The 20454-nt window shown below is 27.4% G+C and overlaps 1 protein-coding gene across 2 annotated transcripts in view; it reads left to right on the top strand.

Moving 5' to 3' along the window:
• The first annotated feature begins 6423 nt into the window (after window positions 1-6423).
• Window positions 6424-20454, top strand: part of LOC136079795 (uncharacterized) — a 30458-nt gene continuing 16427 nt past the window's right edge. Inside the window, exons 1-3 of one of the 2 annotated variants that reach the window (XM_065796249.1) lie at window positions 6424-6514; window positions 6678-7448; window positions 20087-20158. In XM_065796249.1, coding sequence (XP_065652321.1) covers window positions 6678-7448; window positions 20087-20158 — 843 coding nt within the window. In that variant the 5' untranslated portion in view covers window positions 6424-6514. Of the gene's footprint in view, window positions 6515-6535; window positions 7449-20086; window positions 20159-20454 lie in introns of those variants that run through there. The other variant, XM_065796248.1, reaches the window with a different exon arrangement.

Consider the following 20454-nt stretch of genomic DNA (forward strand, 5'->3'; position numbering starts at 1 on the left):
TAAATTAAAAAAAAAATTTTTACATATAAAACAAGGGTCTGCTCACCTTATAAGCTTTCACTCTAGTTTGAAAAAAACTTTCACCCTAACCTGAACCACCCTAATATTTATACAGTGCTCGAAGTGAGGCGCAATGCGGTGGTATGCAATCCGTCACCTTTTTATAAAGTACAAACCATCCCGCCACCTTTTCATAAATCTCTATAAATAACAATGATTAGGCGGGATGGTATTTTTAATTTACCGAATACCATCCCCTTACTTTTTTTTCTCCGCTTCGAGCACTGTATATATATATATATATATATATATATATATATATATATATATATATATATATGTATATATATATATATATATATATATATATATATATATATATATATATATATATATATATATATATATATATATATATATATATATATATATATATATATATATATATATATATATATATATATATATATATATATATTTATATTCAAAAAGTCTCTTTTTTATAAACTGTTTTTAAAACAGATAAGGTTTTTTTCTATATATATCTAATAAAATGTTTTCATTTATAAAATAAATTTTGATTTAAACTCCAAACATTTATATATTTATACTTATGTCAAATATGCTGTTTCCAAACATTTATATATTTATACTATTAAAGTTATTTATACGATTAAGTTGAGAACAGTATATTTATGTCAAATATACTGTTCTCAACTTAAGTTATATTCATCGATAAATTTTCAGTTTCATAGTATCATTTCTCAGCGTTCAAAAATTATGACCATATAAAAATTAAATCCCCCTCAATTTGAGGGAGGTTAATCCTAATAATTTATTAAATAATTTCTTAACAAAACTAAAATTTAAAAATAATTGAAAATCATGAATATAAGTTTTTACAAAACAACATGTGTATATTACCAGAGTTGATAATGCCGCCCAGCAGCAAAGTAACTTTCTGCTGAAAGATCAACTTCTTTGGGAGGCGAAAGCTTTTGGCGGCGGCCTCCAAACAATTTTTAGCGGCAAAATTTACTTTCTTCCGCCGACAGCAGGAGTTATTTTTTGAAAAAAAAAAAATTTGTAAATTTTAAATATATACACTTTTGTAAATATTATCTATATTTTACTCTATACTTTTAAAACGTTTAATTAAACGTTTTGAAAGTATAGAGTAAAATATAAATAATTTTTACAAAAGTGTATTTGTTTAATATTTATAAATTTTTTTTTTTTTCAAAAAATAACTCCTGCTGTCGGCGGAAGAAAGTAAATTTTGCCGCTTTAATTAAAAATATAGACTAATCAACTTTTACACGTTTTAAAGTTTTAAATGATTAAAAATTTAAAACGTTTAAAAGTTAAAAATTTATTCGATAGTTCTAGAAAAACAACCGCTGTGACAAAATTATAGGCTTTTTTTTTAAAAAAATTTTTGAATAGTCAATAAACTATATAAAACAAAACTTTGATTTCAAATATTTAACATTTGTTCTCAGTTAATATTTTAATTGCTTGTTAACATAAAGACAAACGTGCAATTATTTTTCGTTACATCCGCCGGCGGGAAGCAAATATTTCCGCCTCCAATTTAGTGGCCGCAGCCAGCTGGGAGGCAAAAGCTATTGGAGGCAGCCTCCAAATGATTTTGCATCCAAAATTTTTTCTGGAGGCAACCACCATTGGCTTCCGCCTCTCTATTGGCGTCGGCCTCGAAAATATTTTGCCTGATTGCAGCCGCCAATAGAAAGGCGGAAGCCACTGGAGGCGGAATAAAGAAACACTGTATATTACGGGCTGATTTACGTGAGTTAAACACGTGTTATTTAAGATATTAATGTCAAATTTAAATATCGCATGCTTTTATAAGTGGTTTTACATTCCTTACAGAAATTTATTATAATATAATACTACGTTGCCGCAACGTTGAAACCAATAATATTTTAACTGGTATTTATGGTAAATAGTAATAGTTAAATTCACCAAGGACGTGTTAATAGATTCTAATAAAGATCCTCCTTGGTTTCACGGTTTAAAAACCATTCTTGACGCGTGTTATTCTTTTTTTTTTTAAGAAAATTTCACGCAACAGAAACCAAGCGTAAAGATTAAATTTTGCACAAATGTAAAGTAGTATATGACTCTTCTAAAAAAATATTTTTTATAAAAAAAGAAATTATTATAAAATTTGTAAATCAAAAACTTCTTTGTTGTCATTTTTTTTAATTTTTAAATAAACGTGTTCTTTTTAATAATATGAAAAAACTTTAAAAGTATTAGAAACGACAAAAAATACATGAAAGCCTATTTTAATTGCAAAATTTATTAATATTAAATTTATATATATATATATATATATATATATATATATATATATATATATATATATATATATATATATATATATATATATATATATATATATATATATATATATATATATATATATATATACTAGCTTTCGGCAAAAAACTTTGTCAATAACAAACAGGTTTTTTTTTTAAACCTTTTTACAAACATTTTCCTTATATTAAGCTAAATTGCTTTATCAATTTGATTTTTAAACTTTAGCGTGTAATTATTTAAATTGCATATATTTCAACATTTACATTATTTACACATTTACACAATTTTTATACAGTGTGTTTTTATGGAATAATTTACTTTTAAATAAGTTACTTAATAAAAATTTATAAAATAAGTTACTTATAAAAATTTTAAATAAGTAACTTACTAAAAACTCAATTAACTAAAAACTTTATAATCACGTTCTTACCATTTTTTAATATAAAACTATACTTAAATGTTTTTGAGAATAAGATGTTTGCTTTTTAGATATGGATGTGTTTAACGTTAAAAAAATTAACAATTTGTTATATTTGAATAACTTTCTAAATCCCATTATTTTTTGTCCAAAACAAACGTTTTGATACGAAAAATTAATTTTCAGTTACCATTTTTCGCTAATTTACTGTTAGTCTGATTGCAAAATCAATGCTTTTAGACTGGAAATTCAATGCAGTTACGCCAACTTACTCAAAAGGTATTTGAACCAACAGCAAATTAATCCAATGCTGTTGCGCCAACTAAATCAAAAATATGTTTGGCTTAAATGCAGATTCAATGTTGTCGCGCCTACTAATTCAAAATTTGATTTGTCCAACTGCAAACTCTATGCAGTTGTGCCAAATAAAGCAAAATCTGTATAGTAAAACTGAAAATCCAATGCTGTTAGACCAAGTAACGTAAAATGCGGTTGGCCAGACATTGAATCCAATGCGGTTGCACTAACTAACGCAAAATGAGGTTGGTCCAACGCACGGCGTTAATTTTTGCTCAAAAATCTCCCGATTGCCAGTTTGCGCGTGTTTTTACACTTACCGACATATTAAATAAAAACCATGTAAGAATAACAATAAAATTTTAATAAACCAATCATTATGGAAAGTTTCCTGTGAGCGGTTTTTACCGGCACAGATATTTTGCGCTAAACTTTTATATGATTTATAAAAAAACAAACGTATCGATCTTAGGTCTATAAACTTCATCCCACTTTTTTTTTAATTATATCTTGAGATTATACTCTCACAATGATAACATAATAACATTTGCAGCAAAATTATTACAAAAAATGGACACTCCAATTATAATTATACTCCTGAATAAAAATTAATTACTAAAAATCTATATGAGCAATAATTTTTTTTAATTTAAAATTTGCTAAAAAACTAGCTTCAAACAATCTCCAAAAATAATTTAAAGAAATCATTCTTAGAACTTGCTGCTATGAAAAATATTTTAAACTGGCTTTGTTGTTGGAGGTTGTTTTAACCTCATTACAGGAAGGTAAGTTGTCAAGAACAGCCTGCCAATACCTAAAAAACAAAAACATAAATTACTACTGTCCTATCAATTAATCATATATATTCTACTTTCATTCAATTTGTAAGTTCTAATTTATAAATCTGCGCACACTGTAATAAACTGGGTGATCAACATAGCTTGTTAAACAGCTTAGTTTTAGTTATGTTATGGATTTAATAGTTAAGCTTAACTTAATCTTAAACCAATTGAATAACTTAATCTTAAACCAATATAATAACTTAACTTTAAACCAATAGAACTACTATATACACCTACACCTTAATTTATTCAAAATAAATAAAAAGCATAAAAAGAAAAGGGGTAATATTTATCAAAACTAATATAAATTAATCAGTTTCATATTTATCCTATCTTTTTCATGAATTATATGAAAGTATCTTGAAATGTGATATAAAATCCAAGCCTGAAAAAATATATTAACTATTATGAAATTATGAATAAAAATAATTTTTGAAATCGAGACATAATCAAAATGAAAAAAGATTTTCAGAAATGAAATAAAACTATCATCATTATCACTAAAAAATATGTTGCTTGTACGTTCTTTTTGATACAATACTAAAAAGAAATAATACTTTTAATATAAATATACACATCCTGGAATGGAAAGGTGGGAGCTAGCGATTTTCAAGCGATTTTTTTTTCTCGTTTTATTTTTTCCTAACATCTTTAATAATTCGATTTTCAGTGTTGAGTTTATTATAATTATGAGAATAGTTAAACTTTAAACATTGCGGTTTTGTAGTAATGTGTCGCTAGCTACGTATCGCAGCTTTAGAAATCTATGACTTTACAAATCTATGGCTGGTTGAAAGCTTCATATCAAAATTTTCTAGACAGTGATTTTATTACGATATGATGCTAGCTAAAATAGCCAGTGGGTCTTTAGCTTTTTTAGCTATCTGTCCTTGTAGCCAAACCGCTGTCTTTATCTTTCAAATATCGATAGCTTTTCGCTAACTTAAAAAAGCTAGCGATCATCATGGCCAAATTGCTGCCTTTATCGTTACAATTATAGCAAGCTATTCGCTAGCCGATTTCCCATCGGAATAGTATCATAAAATTTCATTACATACTGTATAACTACAGTATTCAAAAATTTTCAATTATATTTAATGAAGTTTTAAAATTTATTTTTGAAGATTGGAAAAGTAATCGATACACCAAAGTTTGGTAAAAAATTCATATTCCAGAGATATGGTGCACGTACGAAATACAAAATTAATTAAATCTTGTTTGACGAAAAGGTTTATTTACAAAATCATTACTTTTAAAAGTGTTTCAAACAAAATAAATCTTTAAAAAATAAAGGGCATAAATCGTTTTTCTACACATAAATGAAACATAAAACATTAAATACATTTGATTCGTTTACATTGAGTGTTCTCGTTTCGATAAAAAAATTCAGTATGTGATAATTGATCTGCTAAATTGATGAAACGCATAGCTTGTTTTTGACGGCGGTAAAGACGTTTTAACTTATTTTTGCACGTACTAACAGGCAGTAATTGCATAATTTATGTAACTGTGATCAACTGAGTAAAAAAGTTATGCTAAACTTTTTTTATATATAAATATATTCTAACTTTGTCAAAGATTCCAATACTTTTAGACACTTTAGTAAAAATGTAATTAATGTGTTGCTTCCATGATGTTCTCGTCAAGAAAAATATCTAAAAGCTTTGTTACTAAATCTCTCTTAGAGAGATTTAGTAAATCATGTTGATCAAGATTCATCTTGATCAACTTGGTTTACTAAATCTCTCTTAATTTTATCGGTAAAATTAAGAGAGATTTAGTAAATCAAGTTGATCAAGATTGCATTTTGATCAATAAAAGTTTGAGTCATATTTGTGGGTAAGGAAGGTTATTAGGAAAGGCAAAAATTAAGAATGTTTTTTGGAGAGTCAAAAATTAAGAAAGTTTTTTGAAGAATCAAAAATTTTTTATCAAAGAAAAAAATTAACTTGTAAGAAAAATTTTTTATATCTATAATTAAATTTAATGCGATTTTGACTTACCGTAAAATATTCATAAAAAGTTTGAAATTTACGAAAAAAAGAAAAGGATCTGTAATTTCTTTTTCAATTTGAATGTCTATATCACTCCAATTTCTAATGTTTTTCGTTCAACAAAAATATCTTTAGGCACTCTCTACAAATTATTTGGCTCGCATTAATTTTTGCGATTCATCGTGAAGATAAACAGATAACATGTTCATTAGAATAACAAAAATTGCCTTTATAATATCATGATTCAAATTTCCCCTTATATGAGAAAATTTTTTACCAATTAGGGTTTATATCTTGAAAAAGTACTTCCTTTTTTTAAAGAAAAATAACTGTTGCTTAGATGTTGCCGAGGTAGCATAAATCTTAAAATATAAACAACCAACTCTTATTTAAAATTTTTTCAAGTTAAATATCCTTAAATACTTAAGAGAGATAAATTCTTAAAAAAAATTTTTTTATAAAAATTCTCTATTTAAAGTATAAAAAAACCGATAGAAATTCCTTTTTTCACCAAAAGGAATTTCTATCGGTAGCCGAAATTTCCTGATAGGTTGAAGGTTAATTCCCAAAGTAGTTTCTGAAGAAGCGTAGCAATCGTAAGCACTAAAAAAAATGTAATTTAATGCTTAATTTATGTCTATGTTTAATGCTTAATTTTATGTCTATGTTTAATGCTTAGCTTTGTGTGTTAAATTTTAAACTTTGGCATTAACTTATAAAAAAGATAAAAGTTGTTTTGATTTTTTTTGTGGAATAGTATTTTTTTGGAAATTATAGATGGAGATGGATAAAGATAAACAGAAAGGCCTTGATTGGTTTGTTTATTTGAATTCAGAGCTTAAACGTGAAAATCAGAAATTAAATATTGAAAATAAGAAACTAGAAACAGAGTTATTTTTCTATAAAAAAAGTTCAGAAGAATCAAAAGAAACAATTTCGAGAATATTAAAGAAAAACGATCCTAATGAAATAAGCTATGTGTTTTTAAATGAATCAGCAAGAAAATTTCTTAAATACTTAATTGAAGAAAACTGTAAGATGAAAGAAATCATTAAAAACAAAGACATTTTTTCAAATGTTTCTAATTTCATTGAACAAAAAAAAAAAATCGAGGATTTGCAAAACCAGATTAATAGTCGAAATATTGAAATCAGTTGTCTTAAAAATCAAATTAAACAAAATGATGAAGTTTATATTCTTCACTCAAAAATATCTTCCCTTAGCATCGAGAACTATAATTTAAAAATAGAATTGTTAAGTAAACAAAATGCCATGGACTATTTACAGACATTGTTAAAAGGATTTCAAAGTAACCTTGTTAAAATTTTTTGTGAGTTATACAAAGTATATGGTGACACATTTTTAAATAAGTTAAAAAGTGATTTCATATTTTCTGAATGTCTTGTACCAGAATTCTCCTTTGATGATAATAAAAGTCAGATAAATCTTTTAAGTTATGAACTTAATCAATGCAAAAAACTCAATGAAAAGTTAACGAGTGAAATTTTAGAATATGAGCAAAACATGGATGCTGTTATTAAGCAAACTGTAAGCTACTTATAATTTCTTAGTTCTTTGTATCTATAAAATGAATTATACAAATATACCTACATATTTGCATCTATATAGAGAAAGAGAGGGGAGAGTGGCGTACCCGGGAGATATTTTCAAATTTTTACAAATATAAAAAAGAGTTCTTACAATACGTTCTGTAAAAATTTATTTTCTTTCACTTGATGGTATTAGTTAATTTACGATTTTTTATTAAACATCCAGTCATATCTTTTCATCCCTTTTTTTTAATTTAAAAAAATAGTGTTTTACTTACACTACAGCAAAAGTACACCACCGGTGGTGTACCTTGGAGGTATGTATGTTGTACCTTGGAGGTATTATTGTTTTAACAGTTTAAACACTCGACACAGCTGAAATTTGACATAATGTTTACTTATAGAATAATTGGACTTCACATTAGCTTCATTTGAGATATTTATCAAACTAGTTAGATTTATATAAATTTATTTTATATAAATATTTTACTTAATATCTATATTTTAATTTATATAGCTATATATATTTAGTTTATATAGCTTATATAGCTATATATACTCTATATATTTTAATTTATATAGCTATATATGATTATAAATTTAAACTAATTTAAATTTAAAACTTACATAAGAAATAAAGTTTATTAATGAAAAAGTAATAAAAAATGTCTTTTTTAAAGTTTTGTAATATTAAGTCTTTCACCTTGATTTAGCATTTGTCTAATCTACATTCAGGTAATCAAAGCTAATGCCAAATAATAGTTTTTCCAGCTGTTCTGCTGAACATCCTGTAACAAAGAGATGCTATTTATTAATAAACTATAAGCTTATTAAAAAAATAATGACAAATTAAAAAAGAAATACACACATATTATACTAAAGAAATTCTTTTTAAACAACAACAACAAAAAATCATAATAAACTATAACAGTATATATATATATATATATATATATATATATATATATATATATATATATATATATATATATATATATATATATATATATATATATATATATATATATATATATATATATATATATATATATATTTGTTAATTCTCCTCCCCAAGGCCCAGAAGGCCACTACAGACGAGGAGACTCCTTAATTGTGATTATAACCCTCTCTCAACTCTATAACTTCGAAACACGAACATTATTGAACAAGGCCGCTGCACAGAGAAACAAGTTGAGTTTATTACATTGAAGAAATATTTTCATAACAAATTTTACTCTTAATAGTATTTACAAAATCATGCAACTGTGTACCTTGGTGGTACCCCCTAGGTACAGAACATTAGTTATCTCCAAGGTACACCACTACCATAGTTTTTAAAAAGTCATTACCACATAATAGTAGGTTAGGAGTTAAGCAGTTTCAAACATGCATAAATGTAGCTGAAAATATGCTATACAAATTTTGATAATCAGTTTTAAAATAAATTTTATACCTACAGTTGTAGAAAAAAAACGTATGCTCTAAAAAAGTAATTTTCTGGCACTGGAAACTTTTATTTTTATTACAACAACGCATGTATTATACAGTGGTAAAACAACTTATTACGAGCCTCTAATGGCCAAAACATGGAACTAAAATCTCAGTTTGAATTCATTACTCAAGATGGCAGCGCAAATAATGTGCCTCCAAGCTACACATACCTCCAAGGTACACTCTCCCCTATTTATAATAATAATAATAATATATATATATATATATATATATATATATATATATATATATATATATATATATATATAAATATATATATGTATCAGGCCTTGTTAAGAAGCGTTACGCAGCTCGCATTTTGCTTGCGAAAAGGCGATTTGCCTACGCGCTCAGCAGTTTTGCGCTACGCAAAAACCTATATCTTTTAGAATATTTAAATTATCTTTTGATTATTGTTAACGTGACGTTTATTCTGAAGAAATAAAGTCGTAAGTAAAAGCATTTAACCGCAATTGTAAACTAATAAATTTTTTTGTTAAACAACAAAACAAACTCTTTCTTGTTTAAAAACATTATTAAAAAGAGTTCACAAATTAAATAAGAAAAAAATTATTAACAGTTAATAAAATAACCAAAAACCAAATGTAAAATCATAAGAAAATAAACAAATATTTTACGTTTCTTGAAAAAAATATTTTTTTCAAAATAAAATTTAGTTTATATTTGAAAAAAATAATAAAAATGATTTTTTTAATAAGAACTTAGATTTTATTTGTAACTTTTGTTATAGTGAGAAAAAAAAAACTGTTTGTATGATTTTTAACGCGTTGATAAAATAACTTTAATTACAATGCGGTACTTGTAAAGACGCTAGTGACGCAATATAACTTCTAACGATGCAAAATATATTTGCTGAGTTGAGTTACTTAAAAATGCGTTACGCGTTTTCGCTACGCAGCGAAATCTCGTATCAAGGCCTGATATATATATATATATATATATATATATATATATATATATATATATATAGTATATATATAGTATATATATATGTATATATATATGTATATATACACTCTCCCCTGTTTATAATAATAATAATATATATATATATATATATATATATATATATATATATATATATATATATATATTATATATGTATATATATATGTGTGTATATATATATATATGTATATATATATTAGTGATGTGCCATCAGCAAAGGTCGATTAAGGCTAATTATAGAGTTTAATGTATGTATATAAAGGTAATATCTTAATATTAGGTATGCAACTTGCATAGATAAGGTGTGTCTATGCACCTGTTTAGTTTGGCTTAATAGTCAATACCGATGCATCAGTCAATACCGATTAATCACCCGATGCCATCGACCGATTAATCGGCCAATGGCCAAACTGATTAATTGGTTGCTGGTTACCAATAAGATAGGCTGGTAGGTTGAATTACTTCTGATGAATAGGAACATGTTAAATATGTAATTTAAATCCTTAATATTATTATAATACCCTTAAATAAATACATTAAACCTATTATTAGCCACAATCGGCATTACCCGATGACACATCACTAATACACTGTTGTAAAAAATGACCAAAAACTACTTTGAGCTGACCCGAGAAAACCGCTTTGACAGGGTGAAACTACAATGTTTCCTGACTCCAAAAATGTAAAATTTGAAATCTAACTATTTCGTCCAAGAAAATAATTTTGATTTTTAGTTTTAGTACTTTGCACAATAGGGCAAAATGACAGCTTTTCAAATTTTGCATTTTTACAGCATTCAAAAACTCTCCAAAATTAGCATTTATTACTCTAAAACATAACAGTCTATATAGCAAGTATAATTTGTATTTATTTTAACTCAGAAGATAAAATTTTACCTACAATTTCATGGTTGAACTATATTATAAACATTTTGTTGCATCAAAATTGTAAATAAGCTAAAAATTCCGGGAATAGGCAGTGAACATGTTTATTTTAAGTTTTGCATCAAAATTGTAAACAAGCCGAAAATTCCGGAAATAGGCAGTGAACATGTTTGTTTTAAGTTTTGCATCAAAATTGTAAACAAGCTAAAAATTCCGGGAATTGGCAGTGAACATGTTTATTTAAAGTGTTTCACTTATCAGAGAAAAATTTCAAAATGCCAAATTTTTCAAAAAAATCATGAAGATTGTCGGAAATCTGTCTGTGTCTTGTGTCTGAAGAAGTGCTCTCAAGAGTAGACACAGTTCCTTGTTGAAAAGATCCTCAAGCATTACCATACAAGTCTTGATTTGACTGATACCAGAGTGCCAAGAGGCATTTGTAACTCATGTCAAACAATTCTTCGGAGAAAAGATGAAGGAAAAGATGTTAACCTGCCACCTTTGTTTCCTTTCTCATCTATAAAAGTTAGACCACCAACAAGAGATCAAGGTTGCAACTGTCTTATTTGTCAAGTTGGACATTTGAAGTTGAATTAGAAGAGCCCAGTGGACTATTCTAAACCTGTGGAAGATTGTACCCCTCAAAGATGTGGTGATTGTTTGAGTCTAGTTGGAAGAGGTCTGCCACATCAGTGCACTCCATTCACTTTTAGAGAGAATCTCAAGCAGCTAGCTACAGCTGATCCACTTGCTGCAGAGCAAATAGCTACTCAAGTCATCTCTACTAAACCTTCCACACCTGGTGGTACTGTCAAAATATCGCATCCTAAAGGCGGCCCACCACTTAGAGTTAAAACAGGTGATACTTTTATATATACATATAAAGATGGCAGGTTCAGAGGGAATACCTTTAGTTTTAAAACTTAAAATTACAAAAAGTGTTAATATAATTTCATTTTTAGGAAGCTCAAGTGCAAGAGCTCTTTTTCCTGAACCCAGCATCAAAACTGAAGATCTTGTACAAGTTCAGCTAAACACAGGACTGTCCAACCTTGGCATGAAGAAATTGGCATCAACCATCAACAGAGTCAGTGACACCAAGATTGTGGAGACTAGTTTTCTTGCTAAGTTTGAAGCCATTGGCAAACAGTTGTCTGAGTTTTTTACTCAAACCAGCATCCAAGTTTTATCAGAGAGTAACTCCACTGACTTTGTGGTTGTGCATTGCAAGGATCTTGCCGAGCTTTTAAATGAAGTCCTGCTTTCTCGAAGAGTTTTCCAGAATCATATTGTCAAGTTGGGAATTGATGGAGGTGGAGGATTTCTGAAAGTTTCTCTTGGCATCATGGAGTTGGATTCTCACTGTGATTCAAGGTCACCACCACGGAAAAAACTTTTAACTCAGAGGACTGCCAAAGACAGTATTGTAAAGTGTCAAATGCTTGTGGCTTTATCAGAAGGACTACCAGAAAACTTTGAAAATGTGAGGCAGATCTTGTCTTTAATCAAGTTAGACAAAGTCAACTTTGTTGTCTCATGCGACATGAAACTTGCCAACATCCTTTGTGGCCTTCAGAGCCATGCAAGTACTCACCCTTGCTCTTGGTGCAACACAGAATCAAAGCATCTTTCTCAATCAGGATCTTTGAGGACACTAGGCTCACTTGTTGCCTGTTATCAAGAGTTTGCTAAGTCTGGTGGTGATATCAAAAAGGCAAGATCTTTTGGCAATGTAGTGCATGAGCCTTTGCTATCTGGTTCTGAAAACAAACTCATCTTGGAGTTCATACCACCAATGGAACTCCATCTTCTCCTTGGTGTGGTCAATCACATGTACAAAGCCATGACAGAAGTTTTGCCCAATGTTGTCAAGTGGCCCTCAGCTCTCCACATTCAACAAGAACCATACCATGGTGGGCAGTTTGCAGGGAATGCCTGTCACAAGCTTCTCAGCAATCTTGACCTCCTTCAAAGAATTGCGAGACTGAGTCTGCTTTTCAAGTCTTTGGAATCATTGATGCCCTTAGAAAGTTTAAGTCTGTGGTGACAGCATGTTTTGGTATGGTTCTGGAGGATGACTTTTCTGAAAAAATTGATCGCTTTAGAGACTCATATTTGGCAATCATGAACATCAGTGTGACTCCAAAAGTTCATGCTGTTTTCTTCCATGTGAAGCAATTCATTGAGATCAAAAGGGCTCCCTTGGGGATCTTTAGTGAGCAGGCAACAGAATCAATGCATCATAATTTCAGCTCACATTGGCAGAGATACAAAAGAGACCGCAATCATCCTGAGTATGCAAAGAGGCTTCTTTCATGTGTTGTGGACTACAACAGCAAGCATTTGTGAAGAATCAAATATTGAGAAGAATTTATTTTATGTACTATTTGCTCTTTATGTGTTTAGAATCAAGAGGTTGTTTTTGTGTTTTGGCTTAGAATAACTAAAAGAATTATTTAAGAAAGTGTTTATTATTTCCATCTTGTTAATGAAAAACTATATCAGTTGTGTCAGAATAAACTATTACTCAAGTGAATTTTAGACAGTTATGTTTTGGAGTAATAAATGCTTATTTTGAAGAGTTTTTGAATGCTGTAAAAATGCAAAATTTGAAAAGCTGTCATTTCGCCCTATTGTGCAAAGTACTAAAAACTAAAAATCAAAATTATTTTTTCGGACGAAATAGTTAGATTTCAAATTTTACATTTTTGGAGTCAGGAAACATTGTAGTTTCACCCTGTCAAAGCGGTTTTCTCGGGTCAGCTCAAAGTAGTTTTTGGTCATTTTTTACAACAGTGAATATATATATATATATATATATATATATATATATATATATATATATATATATATATATATATATATATATATATATATATATAGTATATATATATATAGTATATATATATGTATAAATATATATATAGTATATATATATATATATAGTATATATATATATAGTATATATATATGTATAAATATATATATATATATTATATATATATATATATATATATTATATATATATATATATTTATATATATATATATATATATATATATATATGTATATATACACACACACATATATATAAATATATATATACATATATATATATACATATATATATATACATATAAATATATATATACATATATATATATATATATATATATATATACATATATATATATATAAATATATATATATATATATATATATATATATATATATATATATATATATATATATATATATATATATATATATATATATATATATATATATCAGGCCTTGTTTTAAAGCCATTTAATGTAAGCCATTTTTTATCATTTTTAAATATTTAAACAAATCTAAAGAAATCATTTAAGTAGTATGATAAAAGAAGTAATTAACATTATAAAAACCACTTTGGAAGTTTGAATGACGATTATGTAACAAAGTTTGCATGACATTTACATTTGATATTTACACTACTTTGTTTTATCTTAAGTTATTACATTTACAAATGTAATAACTTAAGAAAAAACAAAGAAAATTTTATTTTTATAAACCTAACTTTTCCATCAAAAATGTTTAGTAAAAGAAAAAGGAAAAAAGATGTTATAGACATGTAAAAAAAAAAAAAAAAAGTCATAAATTAAACATAATAAAAAATTTTTTATTTATCATCTAGCATTTATCAAGGATATTTATTTAGACAATTTCTCACAACAAACAATAAGAAAAGTAATTACCCAATTAAAAAAATTATTAGCTAAAAATACATGTTAAATTTTATTTTATATTAAAGCCACTTTTGATATTTTGAATTATGTTTGTTTTGTTTGAATGATTGATTCGGTAAAAGATTGCTACATCTGTCCAACAACAACTGTGGAGTAGTCCAAGATCATCTGTACACTTTTATCCAAGATCATCTGTAGTTTTCTTTTACTCTAATAACTGTCCAATATTATCTGAAAATTCAACAACCTCTAACAGCATCTTTAGAAAGATGTAACTACATCTGGTAATTTTTCTCCAAGTCCAATAACATCTAGAAGAATTTTCTCCAGATGTAGTTACATCTGAAAAAAATTCTGTGTAACTACATGTCGTTAAAATAATGCATTATTAGGTAATATTTTTTTCCCAATGTGATTGCATCTGAAAAAAATCCTTTGTGTAACTACATCTGGTTAAAATAACGCATTATTAGTTAATTTTTTTCCCAGATGTATTTACATCTGAAAAAATTTCTATATAAAATAGCATCTGGTTAAAAAAATGCAATATTAGTTAATATTTATTTCCAGATGTAATTACATCTGAAAAAATCCTATATGTAACTACATCTGGTTAAAATAATGCATTATTAGTTAATTCATCTTAAAAATGACTTTATCTTAAAATCTACAGATGTAGTACCATAGATGTAATAACACTTTCATAAGTTAAAAGATGCAACTACATCTGTAGAACCCACAAATGTAGTTGCACAAATGTTATTACACTTTTATAATTTAAAAGATGTAACTACATATGTAAAATCCAAAGATGTAGTTGCAAAGATTTTATTACACTTTGATAATTCTAAAGATGTAACTACATCTGTAGAACCCACAGATGTTATTATGTTTTGATAATTTTTAAAATATAAGTTTAATTTTTGCACAGATGTTATCGACAGCGACAGCGTCGACTGTATTTGGACGCCCAAAATACATTTTTTTTTTTTACGTTTTTTTTGGCAAATATTGTAATTTTCACAAAAGAATGCTTATTTTTCCCTTTATTTCTTCTGGACGGGGGAGGGGGATACCGCTGCCCAAATTTTTCTCCTAAAATAGCCCCTAATATATACATATATATTTATATTAGTGCTGGGACACGTTTTTTTGCCATTAATTGCAGAAATTAAAAAAAGTTTAATAATGAAATCTCAAGTACTGTATTGTGTAAATTTATTCTTTCATAGTTCTGCTGTATGAACCAAAGGGTAATAACATTTGGTTTGTCAAAACTTTAAATAATTTTATCTATTCTTCCAAGTTTACATTTACTTACTCATCTGAACCAAGCCAGTTGCTAAGACAAACAAGGCCAAACACATTTTCAGACGATAAAGAAACCCTCTTCGTTCGTACGATATGACCAGCACAAGAAAACAACCTTATGCAAAGTTACGGATGTTGGAGGTACTTTGCCAAGTACTTCTATGCAATTGAGACCAGCCTGCTGTGTGAGCATGAACCACCACTGTAATGGACAGGCCTCTGCACTGATGGTGGGTTATGCTCTGTATTGACACACACTGTTTTCAATCCAGTCTTCCTTGTGTTCAGAATCAGACTCTGATAATGCAATCAGAAGAGCAAATTTTCTCTTTACTGGCTTTTATGTTGTTGCTTCCACAGGTTCATCTGCAATAACCCTCTGTTCCTTGAGACCCACACCTCACCTCTCTCAAGATCTGGATACTTGAGGTCTTTGAATCTTGGGTTTAATGCAGTTGCATTCTTTAAATATACAATGTTGGTATTTTGACCGCATAGGCAGGGTCATCATCTGAGCTCTCCATCACCCGTGAGATGATAGCAAAAGGCAAACAGAACCACTGAGGGTGAAACATTTTTCTCCATCCTGATGTTCAATCACATGACTGCAACAAATCAAACCCATTTCACTCAAATGTTTTGCATTCATTTATACACACAAAAAATGTTTTCATAATCAATTCTCTCTCACATGCAATCAAACCAGTCTGTGAGAAATATATGACGTAAATATACCTTGCACTTGCCGGGCTGTGTTAAAATTACTGCATTTGGCCAGGGCATTGTCAAACATGCTGTTGGTCATAGATACTGTGACAGAACGCTGGAGACTGTGCAACACAGGGGACTGGTTCAAAAGGCAGACATTATGCAGCAGCGATAATTCATTTGGAATGTCCCATTGCTATACAACATGAATAAAATGACTTAATTTGAAATATCCCACTGCTATGCAACATGAATAAAATGTTCTGCGTACATTTCAGCAAAAAGTCTTTTTTGTATCTTCATTACTGTCAGAGCAAGTGAATGCAGTTTTCATTGTTCATCAATGTATAAGCAGTAACTCCAAGGTAATTATTGGTAGCAAGCTATATCTAGTAATCTCCGGTGATGGCAACAGTTTGTGCAAGTCGTTGTCGTTGTCAATGTCGTTGCCTTTATAGTCCTCTTCATAGTCCTTTATAGTCCTTTTCATAAAATTCATGTATTTTTCTTGCGATGGTGCATCTTGGACGAGGCTCATTCATTGCGATCCTAATAACTTTCTTCATTTAGTCCAATATCTTCAACAATACTAATGTGCCTGCAGTTTTTAGCTACCCAATTTGCAATGGCATTTGTTGCCTTGCCTTTCTCTTGTTTCTCTATAGTTTTCTCACAGTTTAAAATAAAAATGTCTGTTTACATTTCGGTACCTTTTTCCATTTTTATAATCTTTCTCTTACATCACAACACTTTATCAAATTTATTTATTTATCTCTTGTCGTTTGAACATAAGCAATAACATAAATTTACACAAATTTTATCTATGCCAAGCCTTCCTGGAAAACTCGTACAATTTTTTGTCTTACATGACCACAGGCAAGTGTTTTATTTTAGACAACATTGTCATGGCAGTTTTATAATATTAATTATTGCAGATAAAACTAAGTTTCAAAAACTAAAAAACGAAACTAACAAAATAGAAAATAAAAAGAAATTTATATAGAAAAAAACAAAAAGAAATTAATAGTTTGTGTACTGTTTTTATCTTTGTTTCTTTAGAGTGGTTTCTGTTTTCAGCAACAAAGTTAGATAACGCAAAGCAAAATAAAACAACAGTTTGAAGTCTAAAATATATTTGTATAATGTAACAAGTAAATATTGTCCTTTTATGACGTCTATGTACTAAATGTGTATACTTTTATGTATAACTTTTTGTATTATATAATTATATTTATTTTTTTAATAGTATACGCACATTTAGCTCATTTGGGGATAAGGCATAAACTTTGTAAATGGAGAGTCTGTGGTTTTTTTTTTTTTAACTTCCTTAATTTTTTTGTTTTTTACACACACAGAGCCGAATATTAAAAAAAAAATGCGTCTTGGTTAAAATATTAGGTTTAAAAAATGTACAGGAAAAGAATGGTATAAGAAATCTGAATGTGATGAGATGTGTATCATTCAGAAACATACAAAAAAAATACTTTTTATACAGTACACAAATTATTTAAATTAATATTATTTTTTTTTCTTTTTCTATTTAAGTTTATTTTACTTTCCTATTTTGTTAGTTTTGCTTTCTTTGTTTTTGAAACTTTTTTCAGCAACACATATAATAAAACTTGCAAACAGCCATGAGCAAGTTGTCTAAAATAAAATACTTATACGTGGACATACAAGATGAAAAACTGCACATGTTTCCTGGAAAGGCTTGTATGTATATATATCTAAGTATACATAAATCATCAGCAAAGGTTGTTTTTCTGATATTTATTTATTCAAGCAATCTAAAATTTTCTAGAAAAATTGTTAAAAAGATGGTAGCATTTGACTAATTTATTAAACTCTATTTTAACATATTTAATTTGCTTTTTGTTGAAACTATTTATTGTTTTATAAGTATTATTTTTTGCCGGTTTCTTCTTATTTTTATATTTCAAAAGTGCCTTTGCACTCTTCATTGTGAAACTTCTATTTCAAAAAGTTTAAAAGTTGTACTGAAATTGCTCCAAGCAAAAGAGCAAGTAATTATAAGAAAAGAAAATTAAAACTTGAATGAATGAGTTTAATACTTTTAAAATTGTTTTTGCTTTTAAATTTAAACAAACTTTTATTACTGTTATTAAAAAAGATTTAATTAAAGTTTTAAATCTCTATTGTTTTCACTTTGATTAAGTCTTATTTTACATACTAAATAAAAAATGCAACTATAAAAATATTGTGTGTTAAAAAGTATATTTTATTTTGAAAAAGTTTTTTAAAAATTATAAATAATTGTTATAAATATAATATACAAGCTTATTTTTTATTTTGTATTTACGTAATACTTATTAAAGTGATATTTTAATTGCGATAGATGTTTTTTACTATTTTTGTTAATGTAAGTAAAATAGGACTCACCTAAAAAACATTAAATTTTGCTGTTTGAAAAAAAAATAATCGTATTTTTGAGCAGACTTTATTTTGCTTATGTAAACTGATTTACTGTTTTTAAAAAAATATTTGTATTTTAGCACAGTTTTTATTTAACCCATGTAAACTGGCTTACACATATGAAGGCGGGCTCGGGCAATCGCCCGCCATTTCTGCTGAGGTTGTGGTTGCTGGTTTGATGGCAGAGACCTTTGACTTTAAATAACCCCTTAAAAAGAAATCCAATTTTCCTATTAGTCAAAGTTAAATCACTATTCAGACCATATTTTGTAAACTTTCATTATCTTTAAAATATTATTCAACAATCAAAACAAGTTGTTCTATTGGGTAATGCTCCATTTGTACTAACCCTAAACTATCAGCTGTCAAATTGTTTTTTTCTCTCAAAGTTACATGAATTTTTCTTTTAAAAAGTCCGCAAATTTAAATATACTGTTATATTTAATTACTGTTAGTACACACACACACACACACACACACACACACACACACACACACACACACACACACACACACACACACACACACACACACACACATTTTTGTTTTTTTGGATATATATATATATATATATATATATATATATATATCCAAAAAATCATCCAAAAATAAAGAAAAGTTTAAAAAAATCAGTTTAAAACTAAATTAAGACATATAAGGGAAATGAATTCCGAAATTCTTCTGTATTTTTTTGCATAATGTTTTCCAGATTTTTAAAATACGACTTGATCTTTATCTGTAAGTGACTAGTACGACAGTATATATTTATTTTGTATTATTTCTATTTTTTTCTCAAAAAACTGTGGAGATTAAATAGATTCAAGTATGTATTTTATTTTGAACCGTGATAAATGTATTGCTGATTCTTCATTACAACATATGTAGGACATTTATTACCTAAATTCTTTTATATTATTCATAAATTTTATATTATTCGTAAGATCCTGTCTGAAAAAGGTGGTATTTTGAATACACATTTAAGTAAACATGAATAAAAAATATAATGGATTAATATTTAATTAATAAAACAAACTAAGTATAAAAAATATTGAAATTTGAGTTATAATTGTTTAATTTGTTTAAAAATTTTGAATTATTATTCTTTGAAATAGGGTAAACAAGATGTTCTGATCAAAAAAATACAAGATTTGGAGCAGAAATTAAAATTGGCAAACGAAGAATCTGTAAGTCTTTTTTATGTAACTAATTTTAATTAGTTATTGTAATTATTAAGAATAGTTATTTAGTTATACTTGTATACTGTTTTATGTCTTTTTTAGACATAAAACAGTATACAAGTATACAATACATATACAACAATATACAACAGTATACAATATCTTTTAAAAAAAAAGATTAGGAGTTAATCAGTGATGAATAAGATTTGTTGCTTATTTGAAAGAAATTATGGATTGTCAAATAGGAAAAGAGCTAATAAATACAAAGTTTTTGATTTTTTTGGTAAGGTAAAGAAAGAATT

The sequence above is a fragment of the Hydra vulgaris genome, chromosome 04 (genome assembly GCF_038396675.1).
Source record: "Hydra vulgaris chromosome 04, alternate assembly HydraT2T_AEP".
NCBI lineage: Eukaryota > Metazoa > Cnidaria > Hydrozoa > Anthoathecata > Hydridae > Hydra > Hydra vulgaris.